The following is a 15,680-nucleotide window of genomic DNA, read 5'->3' on the forward strand; positions in this document are numbered from 1 at the left end:
CGACTATGGCAAACACCGCTCAAATGAACAAGTGCTGCAGATCGTAATAAATATTTCATTGCACACAATATTTGTAATTAAGGGCTTCTTCTTCCTAAAAATTAAAAAGCAACGTTTCCCCCCTCCCCATTCCCACGTAAAGCAATTATCGAAAATATTTCCCAAAATATTTCTTTAAGCAATATGCGTATGTAACAAACAGTACTTTACCTCTGACCAGGGCTCTACACGCCATACACCCTTGCAACGTTCGTTATAGCATTCTTGTCGGCTAATAGGTTTCTCGTATTCAGAGCAATTGGAAGTTATTGTGTCGTTGGCATAACGACATGAAACTTCTCGCTTTTGTATGGCAGTGTTGGGACCGAAACAACGTGATCTCTGGCACATAGTCCATTCGCCTTTTATCCAACGAGGACACTCGCTGTCAGTAGTGCATGTTTCAAAAGTATCTGGTATTGATAAACCATAGCCTATGCATAAAGAATTATCGACAACCTCGTGCTCTGTGTAATGATTAGTAGGTTCTGGTTGTGTTGGATCTTTTAAAAAATGTACACGTATGCAAGTTACTGCACGTCTCTGCAATAAGAAGGGAAAGGAAAAGAAAAGCAAAGCATAACCATAATTAAATTCCAACGTATTGATTGACCATGAGTTGATGAGCAAACATTTTTGGTTATTTAATGGTATAAACTTACTCGCAAACCCATGCCAGCGGCACCGCATTTTTGTGAACACTCGGACCAAGAACTCATTTGCCAACGGTACGTGACTGCATGTGCTACGTTTGCCTTTGACGTAGTATCACTCCAATGATTAGGCCAACGTGCATGAGGCAAATGCAATGTTGTCGTCGTCGCTATAGTTGTTTGCAAATCTTCTTTCAGTCCATTCTCATCATTTACATTCACATTTATAGATGTATTTTTTTCAACTGCCGTATTCGATTTATCCGCATCTATATCACTATAGGAGAGGGTGGGAGGCGAATTTGATATTACATTTTTGGTCACATATTGCGATACTGATTTGTCAGGCTCATCTTCCTGAGTGTTATACTGATGCAATTGCTGATCGAAATCGATGCCATACTCCAAGCCTTTGTCCACAAGCATATGATGGCCACGAGAATTGCTAAATTTCTGCAATGATGGCCATAAATACTGCAAATGACCGTTACGCGTACGTACACAAATAAAGAAATTATCCAAAAGGACCAAAAAGTAAAAAAAAGAGAAAAAAAAGAGAGAGAGAGAGAGAGACACAAAAAAAAAAATGAAAGAAAAATATGTTTATTGGCAAAATTTAACGGAAAAACACAAGGACATCTTTTTTTCTCTGCAATAAATGGCATATATCGGAATCGAGTATACTGCTGTACACATATGCACCTTTTTTCATTCACTTCAATAATGTAGCATTTAATATGAAAATCAAGCAAATGATGGACTTTCGTAGCAAAGGAAAAAAATTGAAAAAATTAAACGCTTGCAAAAGTTCTCTAACTGAAAGACGCATTACTTAATATAACTACGGTTTTGCGTGCTTAAAGAATTTTGACTGCCAAAATGATTATGAGAAAAGAGGTAAATGAGAAGTAAACAATTCTTGTAAGACTTACGAATTTATACTTAATACCAATGTGTAAGACATATAAGCGAAATAATTTAGAATTAAATTATTGCGGTATTAATGTTTTACGTTTTCATATGTATATATGGTTGTGTTAGTATTACTTAAAAACTTTCTTCTTATTCATGCCAAAAATAATTGTACTCTCTATTCCGACTTAAATAAATAAATAATAAAATATTATAGATAGTACATAAATGTCTTTTAGCTTTTAGAGATACGTAGAGGCGTAAATTTAAATCCGGAGGCTTAATGCATGGACGATTGCATGGTTATATACGTACATATGATTATCAACAAATTTTTTTCGTTCTATGCGATCATAGCATAAATACTAATATGGTCTGAGGATAATTTTGGTTTTATTTAATTTTGAGATGAAAAACTTGAAAACTTATTATTATATTTTCAGAGTAATGCAACAAGTTCTTAGACTAAAGAGAAAGCATTGACCTTTAGCGACTGTAGGCTGTTAGCTCTATTATTGATATTGGGATTTTGAGTCCAGTAGTTTTCATAGAATAACACAATAAATTGAGAGTGTAAGCTGATTGATTTTAGGATATCAAAAGATTCGTTGTACCGAATACGATTTTTGTGATAGGGAAAAAGTTTAGACAAAGAATGTGACTTATCATGAGAATTTGTTCACAATTGCGAATTGCAATGGAAAAGAAGAGTTCTTTAAGTTCCATTGGTGGATTGCAATGTTGTATGGAATAATTCAAGATTTAACACTAGAACTGCTGAGTAGGTTAATTTTGCCTTTTGCACGGTCTTCTCTTGACTGTTAGTTACTTGAAAATACCTTTAGACCCCTACAATACAGCAGTAAACCGCTTCTTGTTGAGATTTGGACGTTGCCATTATTTGTGCAATACGATACACAAATAGTGATACAGCGTACAGGTACAGGTGTTAAAACTTATTATGAAAACTGTGAACTCACGGTTACGCGCATGAGGAACGAACCTCACTATTTGGTTATATAACTTTGTAAATAAAAATTATTTTCCCTTTGGTGTAAGAAGGTACATCTGATGTTCCTTTTATGTAAATAGAAATATATTTTGGATGTGGTTTCTAACCTAAAAATATAACTTTTTCTGGGTATTAGAAGAACAAGTAGTTTTTACTCGAGTTCGGTTTTTCATGCTGTTGCTTAAGACGGATGCAAAAAGGCTTAAAAGAAGAAACAGGCGGCCATGGTTCAAGTAAAAATACTCTGCAACACTTCACTTAATACGGAAGTCGTCGAAGAATCACGATTCATCATTAAACGTCCTATTCCGTTTCGCTTGAAACGGTTGCTCGACTTTTCAAAACATGGGGTTACGTGGTCGAAAGAGTTCGAGTGAATCGCTTTCAAAAAGGCTCCTCCTTGGACCAAAACGGTTTGGGATACCAAATTGCAACGAAATACATGGACGGACATCAGGTGAACCAATAGCTATCCCGAAGGATTAGCTTCGAACCCCTTTCTGAGTCGATCGGTATAATAAGAGGTGAGTCAATGTCACGTCCCTCTGGTTGTAGTATACACCGACACAAGCTTAATAAATCCTTGTCTCGTAGGTAATGTAGCAACAATATGTTGTAGATAATTGTAGGAAAGCATTTATCAAGATGTATGTGCACTCCACATATATATTGAATTCTGTAATTTGAACTGATATGGTTGCCAAGGATTTGTACGAGAAAACGTTGCCTGGTCTTCTTTAATGTAGGGCAGTCACTACCGGCGCCGATCAAATTCGAAATCTACTTGACGCGCATTAAAGCAGGCAGCCTGCACTGTTTTACAAATGCTAGAAGCTATAAAGCATCTTAATGTTCGCGATACGAATTCACAAATATTCACCATCACATTATGCGAAGGTGCTACATAACAGGAGGACCCATAAGTAATCATCTATTTTGAGATTTAAAACAGATTTTGCAGTAAATTCAAGTTTTTATTCTTAATTTTTTATCTTATTATTATCCGTCAATGTCTTTCTCGCAAGTTTATAATTCTTCTCCCTCCTACCCTTTAAGGCTTGTGAAAGAGAAAGTGCTTTCTCGATAAGCTAGGGTTAGGCGTTGATATTGCTGTTTGATTTTCAGAAAGAAAGCTTGGAACGCCTTATTTTAACACAAAGATCCATTTTTCGTTTATGGTAACGATTCTGCTAAGGAAACGGACTTTAAGCAATCTGGAGAGCAAGGAATTGCAAATAAATCGACGAATATTCTTGTTGATCTCAGATAAACTAAACTTTTGTCTATAGGCGTTTTCATTTCCGCCTTTGTGCAGTTGACCGTGCGGATGCAAGGCTTCTCAATAATTCTTGTATATCCAATTTTGGATCAGCTTCCGCTAGGGAGTTTAGGATGTCATTATCAACCCACTTCGAGGTCTGTCAGAGAGATCAGAAACCTTCTGAATCAAGGCTCACACTTATTGAGGTTCAATACATGTTCATGAATTTCGCAAATTTTCGTTGTTGCTACAGTTGCATTCACTCCCCATGAAAATGAAACAAAATGCAACGTGACGAATATAATCCTCAGAAGGTGCGGACGCTGCTATTTTGAAAAAACTTTGTTTTTAGAATATTTTCTAAAGAGCCTACCCTATAAGACAATACGAGATTCTCCTTCAAAGCTTGGTATAAAACTGAAGGCAGAGCAAATTCTTTGCAAATAATTGATTATATATGGGTACACCTAATATATTCGATTTATAGGAAAACACGTTGAAGTGTGAGCACATTATACTCGTCGTTGCATTTTACTGTTTGATGGCAAAATCTCTGAACGATAGAGGGAAAGTATTCTATAAACCAATCAAGGTAGTTGAAGAGTTATTCTCGCATCACCGCTAGCAAAAAACAGTTTTATATGGACATCGATAAAGTGTTGAAAATGCGAATGCATTCAATGATTATAGTGGACCATGCGTGTATACATTTTTCATGGTTATGACAAGAGCATTGCCAATAGTGTCGTTCACTTTGCCATTTCAAACTGAAGTTTTACTCTCTTTCTTTGCATGCATTGTGTGACAATTATCGTTACACTGGCATGCGTAACGAATATGTTTATAAGTTTGTGTATTTTTATGTGGTGATTGTCATGTAATGTAGGTTACGTTAAGTCCTCTTTTGGGAACTAAGGATTTTCACCTGCATAATAGCAAAAAGGACAACGTTCCCACATTTGTAGAATGACTACATTTGTACAATAACTGTTTGTTTGTTTGTTTGTTTGTTTGTTTGTTTGTTTACTTGTTTTTGTTTGCTTTTATAACTATTGCATCGCATTAACAACGGAAAAAAAAAAGGAAAAGTACGTAGCCGTACTTTTGATAGGCATCTGCGAGGGGCAACAGTATTATCAGGAAAACTAATACCAATGTATTGAACAACGTACGCTTTGATATGCATACTGTGTGTTAGGATGTAAATGGAATACAACCGCCAGCGTGTTTTCCGTTCTCAATGCAAGCTGCCCGTATTGAACAGTATTCCCCCGCGATATTACGAACATTGTCAGTTACAAAGTTACAAAGTTAAATTTGAGTTTGTTGTTCCGTTCATTATAGAAACATCTTATGAAGTCAGCATCATGAACACATTGAAAGCTTTTAACAAATTCTCGCTGCTTTTTTTTTAGTTTTATATACACATCCAATATCTTGCCAAGTATAATGAGGATTAGCCTGTCTAGTGCTCTATGTGGCTGACGTGAAGATTGACAAGAATGATTTCTCTAATATTATTTAAAAACTGTCGGAAAATAGTAATTCTCGTTATCTGCTAAAACTGTCAAAAATTGCACTTTGAGTTTTGTCACGCGTGTCCATTGAATAGTACCATCCGCTTTGAATATACAGTGATTTTAGTTTCAGTCCTTTCATGTGTTTTTATTTATTTTATTTCTATTATTTAAGTATATAAATGCATATGCATATATGTACAGACATATTTTCTACAAAATTTTGTACATGTAAATGTGTATAAAATAGGACCGTATTTTAGTTCAATTGTGTTTAGTCAATCACTCTATACAAAATTTGTCTAATCGAATAGTTTTAGGTTCACAGACCAATTTAATTCCATTGTCCATTCAGGCACGCATTGATTTGTGAAGCCGGTGATATAAACGCTAATCGTTTCGCAAAGATGATCGTCCAGCTAGGTGTTATAAGCCTTCTAATACATTTATGTAAATTGTGCATATGTTTGGGTATAACATTTTCCAACAATATGCTGCGTATTTAACCATAATTGACAGATATTCGTCCGTGTATAGATAGTTCGCTATATTTCAAATCATATCAACACCGTACGGAAGCGGACGTAGAGACAACATGAAAAATTCATTACATTCAACAACAACAACTATAATAATATAAATGCTGCAGCAGCTGGTTGTCATTATCATGGCATTGTTCGAGGATTGAATGCTTCAATGCCTTATATCGTTAACAACGTTGCATACGTGCGTATAATATAATATATCTTGTACTTCAAACATGTGTTATATATATTTTGTATAAATTTTGTATATTATGTATGCGTGTTACCAGTACACACACACACACACACACATAACCAAGATTTAATTGCTTTTTAAACGCATCAACGCGGCAGATACATTTTGTTACATATCTGTGACATATGTGCGATGAATGTATGCGTAAGCATTACATGGTCAATAGCATATGATTTATAGATATGCGCGCTTACGATGGTAGGGTTAAAATAGTACATTGTTTGTCATTCGTGATGTGTCCTTGTTGCTGATGATACGTTGTTGAAAACATATTGAAAAATCCATTTTTTTTTCAGGGTTAACTTGCTACGCAATTTGTTTCTGTTGCTTTAATCAGTGTCAATTTGAATTTTTTACCAAGAAATCACGAAAATTATAAAATCAGGCATAATTAATGAACGTATCAAAGAGCTGCAAGAAGGCTAACCTCTTACTTAAGTGAGTAGACGGACTTATACGATATACAGAAGATATTCCGATTCAATGGTAAGTCTCTTCATATTCTACTTTAAAGTAGTAGAAACAAGTCAGAATATTGTAGTGCGGCAATGCTAGCTGTTAACATACCCTGCTCTGGTAACACTTCAACAGTTATACCCTCTTCAACAGTTGTTCCCATCCATAAAGGAATACTCTTTACGGACGTCCCCCTATAAAGAGCTTCGAAAATGTAGTCTTGCTTTAGCGAAACTACTAATCTTCTTAGAGATCTTAGTATTGTTCGCCTGTTTTCATCATAAAATACTGGAACTTAGACTTAGTTACCATAAGGGTTTTTGTTTGATGAACAGACAGACATGTACGATCCAAATTTGGTATAATCTGTTTTTGAGTCAAATTGCTATTAACGACTAAGGAAACTTTAAATTATGCTGGATTCTATTTCCGGAGAGTGACTTACGGAAACGTTGTGTGAGCAGTACTAAACGCTTCTTGAATTATGATTCGACTGCATTTGTCCTTTAGGTTGTTGCGAAGAAATGCGATAATTTACTGCAGCATTTGCGATTCATTGTATTCTACTCACTTATTAATCACTTATGCTCCGTTTACACTTTCTTATATTTCCACATAATGTAAATCTACCCATAACCTAGTTAAGATAACCTACTTCGGTTATAACACACATTTAATGTAACTTTAGTAATAACCTAATTTAAAACTACTATTTTTCTTAAGCTGGCATAACAGTTCATTTTATAAGACACTGACCACAGTTCAGTTAAGTCAGAGAGTCAGAATTAAAGTCTAGTTAACAAACCTCAATTTATCCGAACCATTTATTGTGTTGTCACTACACTACTTTAGAAATAATCTGTGATTAGCAAAGTGAATGTAGCAACTTTGCCTGAGAAACCTTTCAGTTGTAGCAGGACAAATCAACTGGATTTGGTGCCATTGTCGAAGGTTCATTCACCATTTATTGTATTTTCACTACACTACCTTAGAAATAATCTGTGATTAGCAAAGTTAGGGCAGCAACTTTGCCTGAGAAACCTTGCAGTTGTGGCAGAACAAATCGGCTGGATTTGGCTTTGTTTGACTAATTAATGTTCACTCCTCAAAATACCGCGACTTTGAAAAACTCGCTCTAAGTCGAGTTGAGGCCTTCGCAGAATGTTTTATAGAAAATTAACTATAAACAACAGATCTCTTCTAATCGAGGATCGACTGTGTATCGGGAATTCAAATAAATGGTTAGTAGTTCTCTGAGGTATAATGGCCCCCGTCCGGCAGCATTTTTCAAGGAAGATATTTGCGACATTTCACTGCGCTATGTTCACGCTTCAAAATCGGGCATAAGATCAAATTCGAAAAACGCAGCTGAGCTGCTCATATTCCTTGCTAACGAAAACAAATAATCCGTCGGAATAACGCGTTGGTAAGGAAACGAGAGGAACATGACGATAAGACATAGACATAAGAAACTGATCTTTCTCCATGACGATACACTAGCATATGTGCAGTTAAGGATCAATTTAAAACATTGGGCTGAGATGTATTTCTCCATACTTCGCATTCGCCAAGCTTGGCTTCATCGAACTAATTGTTTACATCGAGACCTCACACAAATTGCTTAACTTCAAAAGATCTTTTGAAAAGGAATGCACGAATCGATAGAAAGGGGAGGAGAAAAGTACTTTCAGCAATACCATTCTCCTAAAATAGGCTCACTTTTTTACTCCAAAAGTGCGATTGTACACACCACAAAACAACAATTATTTATGAGCATATAAAACTTCCTAATGAAAGTTAAAGTGTAGACAACCTGTTAGGCAAATATCAACCTTTTCTACAATGTTGCCATCGCAAATCACACTGGGATGAAGTAATGGACGCTAATTCTCCCTTGCTTGGCACCAAATCACAGTGACCATTGAAAGGTACCACTTGTGTGGTGTTTGTATGTACATTGCCGTCATTTTTAATTTCATTTATTCTATTTGAAAGTTTCGAATTTTCAAAATGATGAACAAATCAGATTTAACGTTAATCAGTCCTTCGACTCTCATAAGCAAAATCAGCAAAATCAGTATTGTGGCATCATTTAGGTAAATGATGGGATGAACTGAGTAATGAAATAAACTAAAAATGCAAATAACACTCTCTGTCCTAGTAAATAAATATTTCCATTAAAGTAACCGAAATGTAACACTTCAGCTAGAATTACATCGACCGACAAATAGAAACTCATAAACAAACAGATATAATGTGCATTAAAAACTAGTGTTGCTCTCAAATGCCAAGAACACAAAAGCCACAAATGAGTAAAAGAATGATGCGGCTGCGGGTGTATTTGCATTGACAATGAATGCATTTTTATTTTTCCGCTGATATCCTGCAACCGTTCCAGACTTTGTGATTTTCATTTTGAAAAAGAGCAAGAAGAACGTCGAGGATTTGAATAAAGTGCACTATAGCGTGGAATGGTCGACTGGGGATAACTAAGCAGAGAAAACATTTTACTGCGAAATTTATAAATTTAAATTCGCCTTTTAATGGTTGTGGCGATAATGGATAAGTTCGTATCGTATGAAAAAAAAAAAAAAAAAAAAATTAATTATTTTCTCTATTTTTAACTTTCCCATAATTGAAGTTTATTGTTAGTTATTTCTATATATTTGTTTTTATTATGTTTTGCATGCATCTCTTTTAACATAAATATTTTCCATTTACTAACGTAAGCGGATTTTGGTCTATTTGATTTCATTCAGAATAGTTTATTACCCCAAATTTGGTGGTGGAAATAAACAAACACTGTTTTCATATATTTGCATTGCGTACATTTATATAGGCGCAATATGTTTGTCTGCTTATGTGGATTCGCGGCAATCGATTTTTATCTAAATATATTCATAAATTCATATAAATATCTATCTGTGCCATATGGTAAACGCATTAAAACCAATATAATGCAAAATAACAAAAGTAGGTTGACGAAGAGATGAATATGCATTATTAGCTGGGCATTCTAATGCTAGCATTCTATATGCTAGCGCGCATATATATATATATATATTAAATTGGCTAAAACGGTCGTGGGCATCCAAACAACAAACACATATGTATTTTTCGTTTAATATCGATCGATTGCCTCCAATTTCAAACTTTAAAGCTATGTTTTCAACTCAGGCCGCAGGTATGTATATCTCCTTTATGTTGGTCTTTATGAATATAATAGGAAAAAAAACCATTGCTTTTCATTTGTCTTATTTGTTGCCACTGAAGTGAAAAATATTTCTTTCTTTATCACAGACTTCTTTCAATCTAACAGTGGGAAATCCGAGATGATTAATAAAAGTTTTTTATTTCTAAACTTTATGGATTTCTTCAAAGTTGTTTCGATAGCATCAAATGACGAATGCATGCACTAAGGTCACTTCTTTAAACAGACATTTATGTTGAGCGGAGACCGTAGATAGATAAACAGATCATGCAATGGCATATAACACACGCGTTAATTTAAAAAGAGTATATATATTACTTTATCAAATCGTGGATACCTACATATATATATATATATATATTAGAAAGGCTCCGGTTTTCAAAGCCGATTCCTGGTACTCCTTGTTAATTTCGAATACCTTCGCCTAATTTCATAAACATCGCAGGCTCCTATTTGGTTTAAAGTGCCTTATTAAAGGAAATCTGAATTGAGTTGTAGAATAACACCATGGTTCAGTCGCTTAGTTACAATGATAACTTTTTTATATAACTTCACCATTCGAAGTAGTCGAGTCTTACTTTTATTGCATGAATTATATTAGATTGTCAAAAATACTCCGGATGCCTTGTGACATATTTATGTTCTTAGCCGTTGTATTCAATGAAATTGATATGGACAAGTCCCTCTACCTGACCTGTTCGTCCGTCAGTTCATCTACCCGTTTATTAAAATCATTGCATACGAGAGCAATTCGAGTCATCAATATTTTCCTTTGTTCTCTCATGAGATTAAAATTGAATAATAAACAAACACTGTGTACCATTAGCAGCCTGGCTGTTTTAAGCAGTTTTATGCTACGATCTCGCCTTTTTTCGCCACATAAAAAACTCAAGCGGGTAGAATCCCTTTTGGAAACTTCTACTTCTTCTTGAAGAATTAATTCAAACGATAGCATTAGTCTATCGTGCATTTATAAATTTCAGAATATATACAAAAACAGACAAACAAGGGAGATATAGCATCCGTCATATATTATTGTGATCAAACCTGTTGTTTTTACTCAACACCATTTGTGGTACAATGCTACATTAGGTTTATACGGATGTACGCTATACCAAGAAAGATTTGCGGTGGGCCGGCTTTTTAGTAGACCAATGCATGGAAAAAATGATTCTGAAGGTGCTCTCCTCCTCTGAGAGCAGTCCATGTAGTTTTCTATTCTACCTCCAGGTCGCAATTTTTTATAAAGTTTGTTACAACGGCGTGTTTGAGTCCAAGGACGGATGCTATTGAAAGCGAAAGATTTGAATCGCACAACTAATTCGACTACTCCTTATATAATGATTTATTTTAAAAAGTCGAGTAACTGTATTAAGCGGAATGATGTAGGCTGTAATATTCCTAACCTGATCGACATCTGAGTGATATTCAATGTTAATATCTTATCTATTTTCTATAGTTGCTACGTTGAGAAACCATTGCCCATAGTTTTCTTTTGAATCCCTCGTCCGTAAAACAAAGATAATAGACAATACAAAGGATATACAATATCAAGTAGATTTATTGCAATTTGCTTGCGCGAAAGCTAGCGTCCCCTTAAAAACTCTTTCAATCACTTTTGATTTGAGATTTATAAGTTTTCGTTGAGTACGTGTGCTAGTAGCACATACTAAGCCAAGCGGCACATATCGCGTTTAGGTTATAAAGGATCGACTGTGTATCTAAGAAATTGTAGGACTTTTCTAGATTATTGCATAATATGCTTGGCTTTAAGTGTAAGTTAAAAAGAAACTCTTTTACATTTTGTTGTGTATAAAGGTCTACTTAGATTAGTGCCTAACCATTGTTCATTTCCGTATGTATTCATTTACATATATATATATATAAAAAAAAAAAAGTGGAAAAAACCGTTACATAGTGATTTTCGCTTTCGTTAACTCCGTAATTATCGTTGAATATTTTATATCACATAAAATTTAACCCAATTTTTCATTGCAGCTTGAAATATATGCTCATATGCTTGCTTTCATTTAAATATGAATATATTACGTGTTTGCGATAGTATATACCTTAAAGGCCTTAAAAGAAAATCACATTCGTAATCAGTTAAAAATATAGTAAAACCCCTTTTTTTTATACATTTCTTAGCAGACTTTCAATAATAAATTCAATTTTAATGCGAGCGAACCATATGCACTAACAATCCCATTTACATGAATTCAGATTAGAGTGGTTCTTAATGTACGCTTTCTCTACTTTTACAAGCTTACATACGGGACCATATACAATAGAAATTCAAAATAATATTTAGATATTATTTTCCCGAAACATACTAGTTCATGTCAATATCTTTCATATTGTCCTTAGCTATGAAAATGTTAAAGTGAAACTGAGTTCAAATAATCCTAACTTTAATACAAATAAATTGAGTTTGGAAATATTTTATAGAAGGTCTTTTAAAACTTTCTTCCCAATAGTCATCACACTTGTGGGTAAATATCTCAAAGTCATATAAAATATTTACGCAAAGGCGGTGCACATTAGAAAAATTTACTATAGCCCTGCTAGATCTAAAATTGTTGATATTCATTTTAGGCGGGATTGAAAATCCACGTAAAGCCTAAAGGTCGCTTTGAGGGCTAAAATGGCTGTCAGTCATTAACACGAGATGCTTTTTCGATTTGATTAAATCCTCTTTTCATGACATGTGAAACTGAGGTTGACTTCGATCGACTCGATTATTAAAAACCTTTCAAGCAATATTTTTAGAATAAACAGGATTAGCTCTTATTACATCTATCCATATCCTCCCGAAAGTTGGCATTAATCTCTCCTGATTTGATTATCCGACATCCGAATGAATGTTTTTTTTTCAATTTTTTTAAAAACTTTGGACTTTGAAGAACCATTCTTACATCCACACTTATGTTAGGTCTTTTCGGGGTATAAGTTAATATCTATGGCGGTGAAAGGAAGCTGAAAAACGCTTAACGTGAACAAGCAAAACTTGCATAAAAATAATCGTAAAACTAATTACATTTTTATATACATAAGTATATGCGTATGAGTGAGTATACATAAATACTTTGTATATTGTACAACATAGTAAGTTATCACACCAGCAACTTATTCATTCTATTTGTATATGTATATGTATATGTATTTTCACAGACTAATAGGCGGACAGATGGAAGAATTTTAAAAAACAGCATATGTTGCACATATGTAAAGTTGAAAGCATCTACCTATCTATCTATGTGCACGCGACTGTTTAACATTAAATCCAATTCAAAATCGGCTTTTGCTTTAATTACATTTTCTCTGTATTTGCGCGCACTATTAACATAAAACAACTCATGATTTTGTTATTACTTTTACACTGCAAGGGATGCATACTTTTATTTTTATTTGATTTTCTCAGTTATTATTGTTATTTATATTAACGGATTACATTAATTAAATTTCTTGTTTTCTAGTTTTGAAAATGTTGTCTAAAATTTTAAAGCATTTTTACAAGCAAACACAAATACCATGAAATGTTAACTTTATGTTACAGTTGTGTATAGATAATCTGGATGCACAACTTGGATAATGTAATCAGAGAATATGTTTCCATAAAAATACATAACAAGCAATATATTTATGTTTATTTTTTGCTTATTTATGATTATAAAAAACTGAACTGAACTGAACTTCCACCTCTTACACGACTAAAAGGTATTATTAAGAAATATTAATCCACCGCGTCATGACATCCACCATAATTAATTTAGAATTAACACACTTAGCTGGTCGCATTGTACTCTCTAAGCTCTTTTATTTGATACCCATACGCGGTATTGTTAGGAACCGATTAACCCAGTACGTCGTTACGACCACAATAATTAATGAGGAGTTAACGCATTTTTAGGCAGATAACATATCTTCATTTGAGGAACGTACAAAGTAGTTCTAAACATTCTGTGTTGTCTATGCTGTGACTTGTACTCTTCAATCAATTTCACCCATTTTCAATATCAATCTGCGTGCAAAGGCTTCCAATGTTTCTACCGAATTTGAACTCGATATTTTTATTTTTGCGACCGGTAGAATATCAACAATACATACCATGCAGAAACACAGTCGGACAGACAGGTCTCAGTCAATTCAAAATTTCATGCTGATCAAAAATATATATATGCTTTCTAGGTATTCCGAAGCGTCTTTTGGATATTACGAACATTATGACAAAGTGCGTAGACCCCATGCTTCGGTGCGAGTATAAAGGTTGGACAGATAATTATATAATTTATGAAAAGCTCGGATCGGATCACTATTTCGAACACTTCCCTAATAACGTCCCATTTTAAGAAGTCTTTGTATGAATAACTCTATTGGGCGAGGAGGTGTAAAATATTTAATTTATTTGTCTTTCACTTTAATCAATTCGTTCATAATTTAATTTCCTAATTGCAATCAGTTTTGTTATCATCCCCTTACATTTACATTTATTCTATAGGAATTTACGAGTAAACTGAATACAATATTTAATATATATATATTAGCAAACAAAATTTTAATCATGTATGAAATTCTAAATTTCATATTGTTTCACTAATAATGTTGTAAAAATATTGCGTTACAATTATATTTTAATTCGCATAATTTCTATTTTAATATCTTATTTGCCTTAACTGAAGGATGCGATGCCTAAACCAGTTCTTCTTTGATAAAATCCATCATATATACGTATCTAGTGTTATGCGAGCATAAAGCGAAAGTATATCCTGAGTGCATATCTCTTAGTTATTGTATAATATTCATTACCGTATGCTTCATTATTAATGATGATTAAAAATATTTTGTATAATTACAACAATACTTACACATAAAATATATATATATATATATATATATATATATACACATATAAACACATACACACATTAACAATGTGGCAGCAATGGAAATTTATAAAGAACAACAAGAACGAAACATGCATGCCATGCCATGCTGGTAAATAAATATCAACGGATTTAAAGGAAGAAAATGAAAATATATTCAGAATGTTAGTTAGATACGTGTGTGTAAGCAAACAAGTTTGCTGGTGATAGGTTGTGTTTACATGTACGTGAAAAGGAAAAATGAGGTCGTACTTAAGTGCTACTAGAGACTGGTTGTTGATAATGAGGAATATTGTCAACATTCTCTGCGTCTTTTTTCTTTTCTTTTTCGAGAAAGCTTTTCCAATTGTAGGCTAGATGTTGTACACACACACACACACATATATATATATATATATACTTTTAAATGTACGCACACAAAGCATACCTATCTACCTACATAGCAATATATAGATAAGCAAAATTTAGTGAATTTATTATTGCATATACTAGATATATATGTATATATATGTACATATATATATATACATTGGTGTGCATTATTAGTTGTAGCCTTTCTTCAATGTGGAACAAGCAAACATAGAATACAATTTCTCTTCATGCTTTGTGCATCGAGCAATAATAGAATCTAAAATAGAGACACATTAGCTTCAACATTACAACTTCATATGGGAAAATTTATGAACATAAAGAATTAGAAGCTAAAGAAGGCTTACGATGGATCTGGGATGCACTTCATGGCATTAAAATAAATGTTATAAAAATATGTTTGGGATAAATAAGAAGACAAACAAACCAAAAGTAATTTTAGTTTATTCGAGATTTTAATCTTTTGTCTCTTAGTTAAATTTCAACAAAACAAATATCCTTAGGTCGGAAGTTATTAAAAATTTTTAATTTTACTGTGTACGCGTTTAGAATGTATATATATATATATATATATATATATATATATA

General features: G+C 33.6%; 1 protein-coding gene across 4 annotated transcripts in view; it reads right to left on the minus strand.

The window, feature by feature from the left end:
* Positions 1-15,680, minus strand: part of LOC119633288 (protein madd-4) — a 111,161-nt gene that overhangs the window by 3,093 nt on the left and 92,388 nt on the right. For 3 of the 4 annotated variants that reach the window (XM_038026771.1, XM_038026773.1, XM_038026770.1), the window contains 2 exons: positions 702-1,166; positions 211-582 (listed from right to left, as the gene is read on the minus strand). In XM_038026771.1, coding sequence (XP_037882699.1) covers positions 211-582; positions 702-1,166 — 837 coding nt within the window. The remainder of the gene's footprint in view (positions 1-210; positions 583-701; positions 1,167-15,680) is intronic. The other variant, XM_038026772.1, reaches the window with a different exon arrangement.

This window comes from Glossina fuscipes, unplaced genomic scaffold, assembly GCF_014805625.2.
Source record: "Glossina fuscipes isolate IAEA_lab_2018 unplaced genomic scaffold, Yale_Gfus_2 2, whole genome shotgun sequence".
In the NCBI taxonomy this organism is placed as follows: Eukaryota; Metazoa; Arthropoda; class Insecta; order Diptera; family Glossinidae; genus Glossina; species Glossina fuscipes.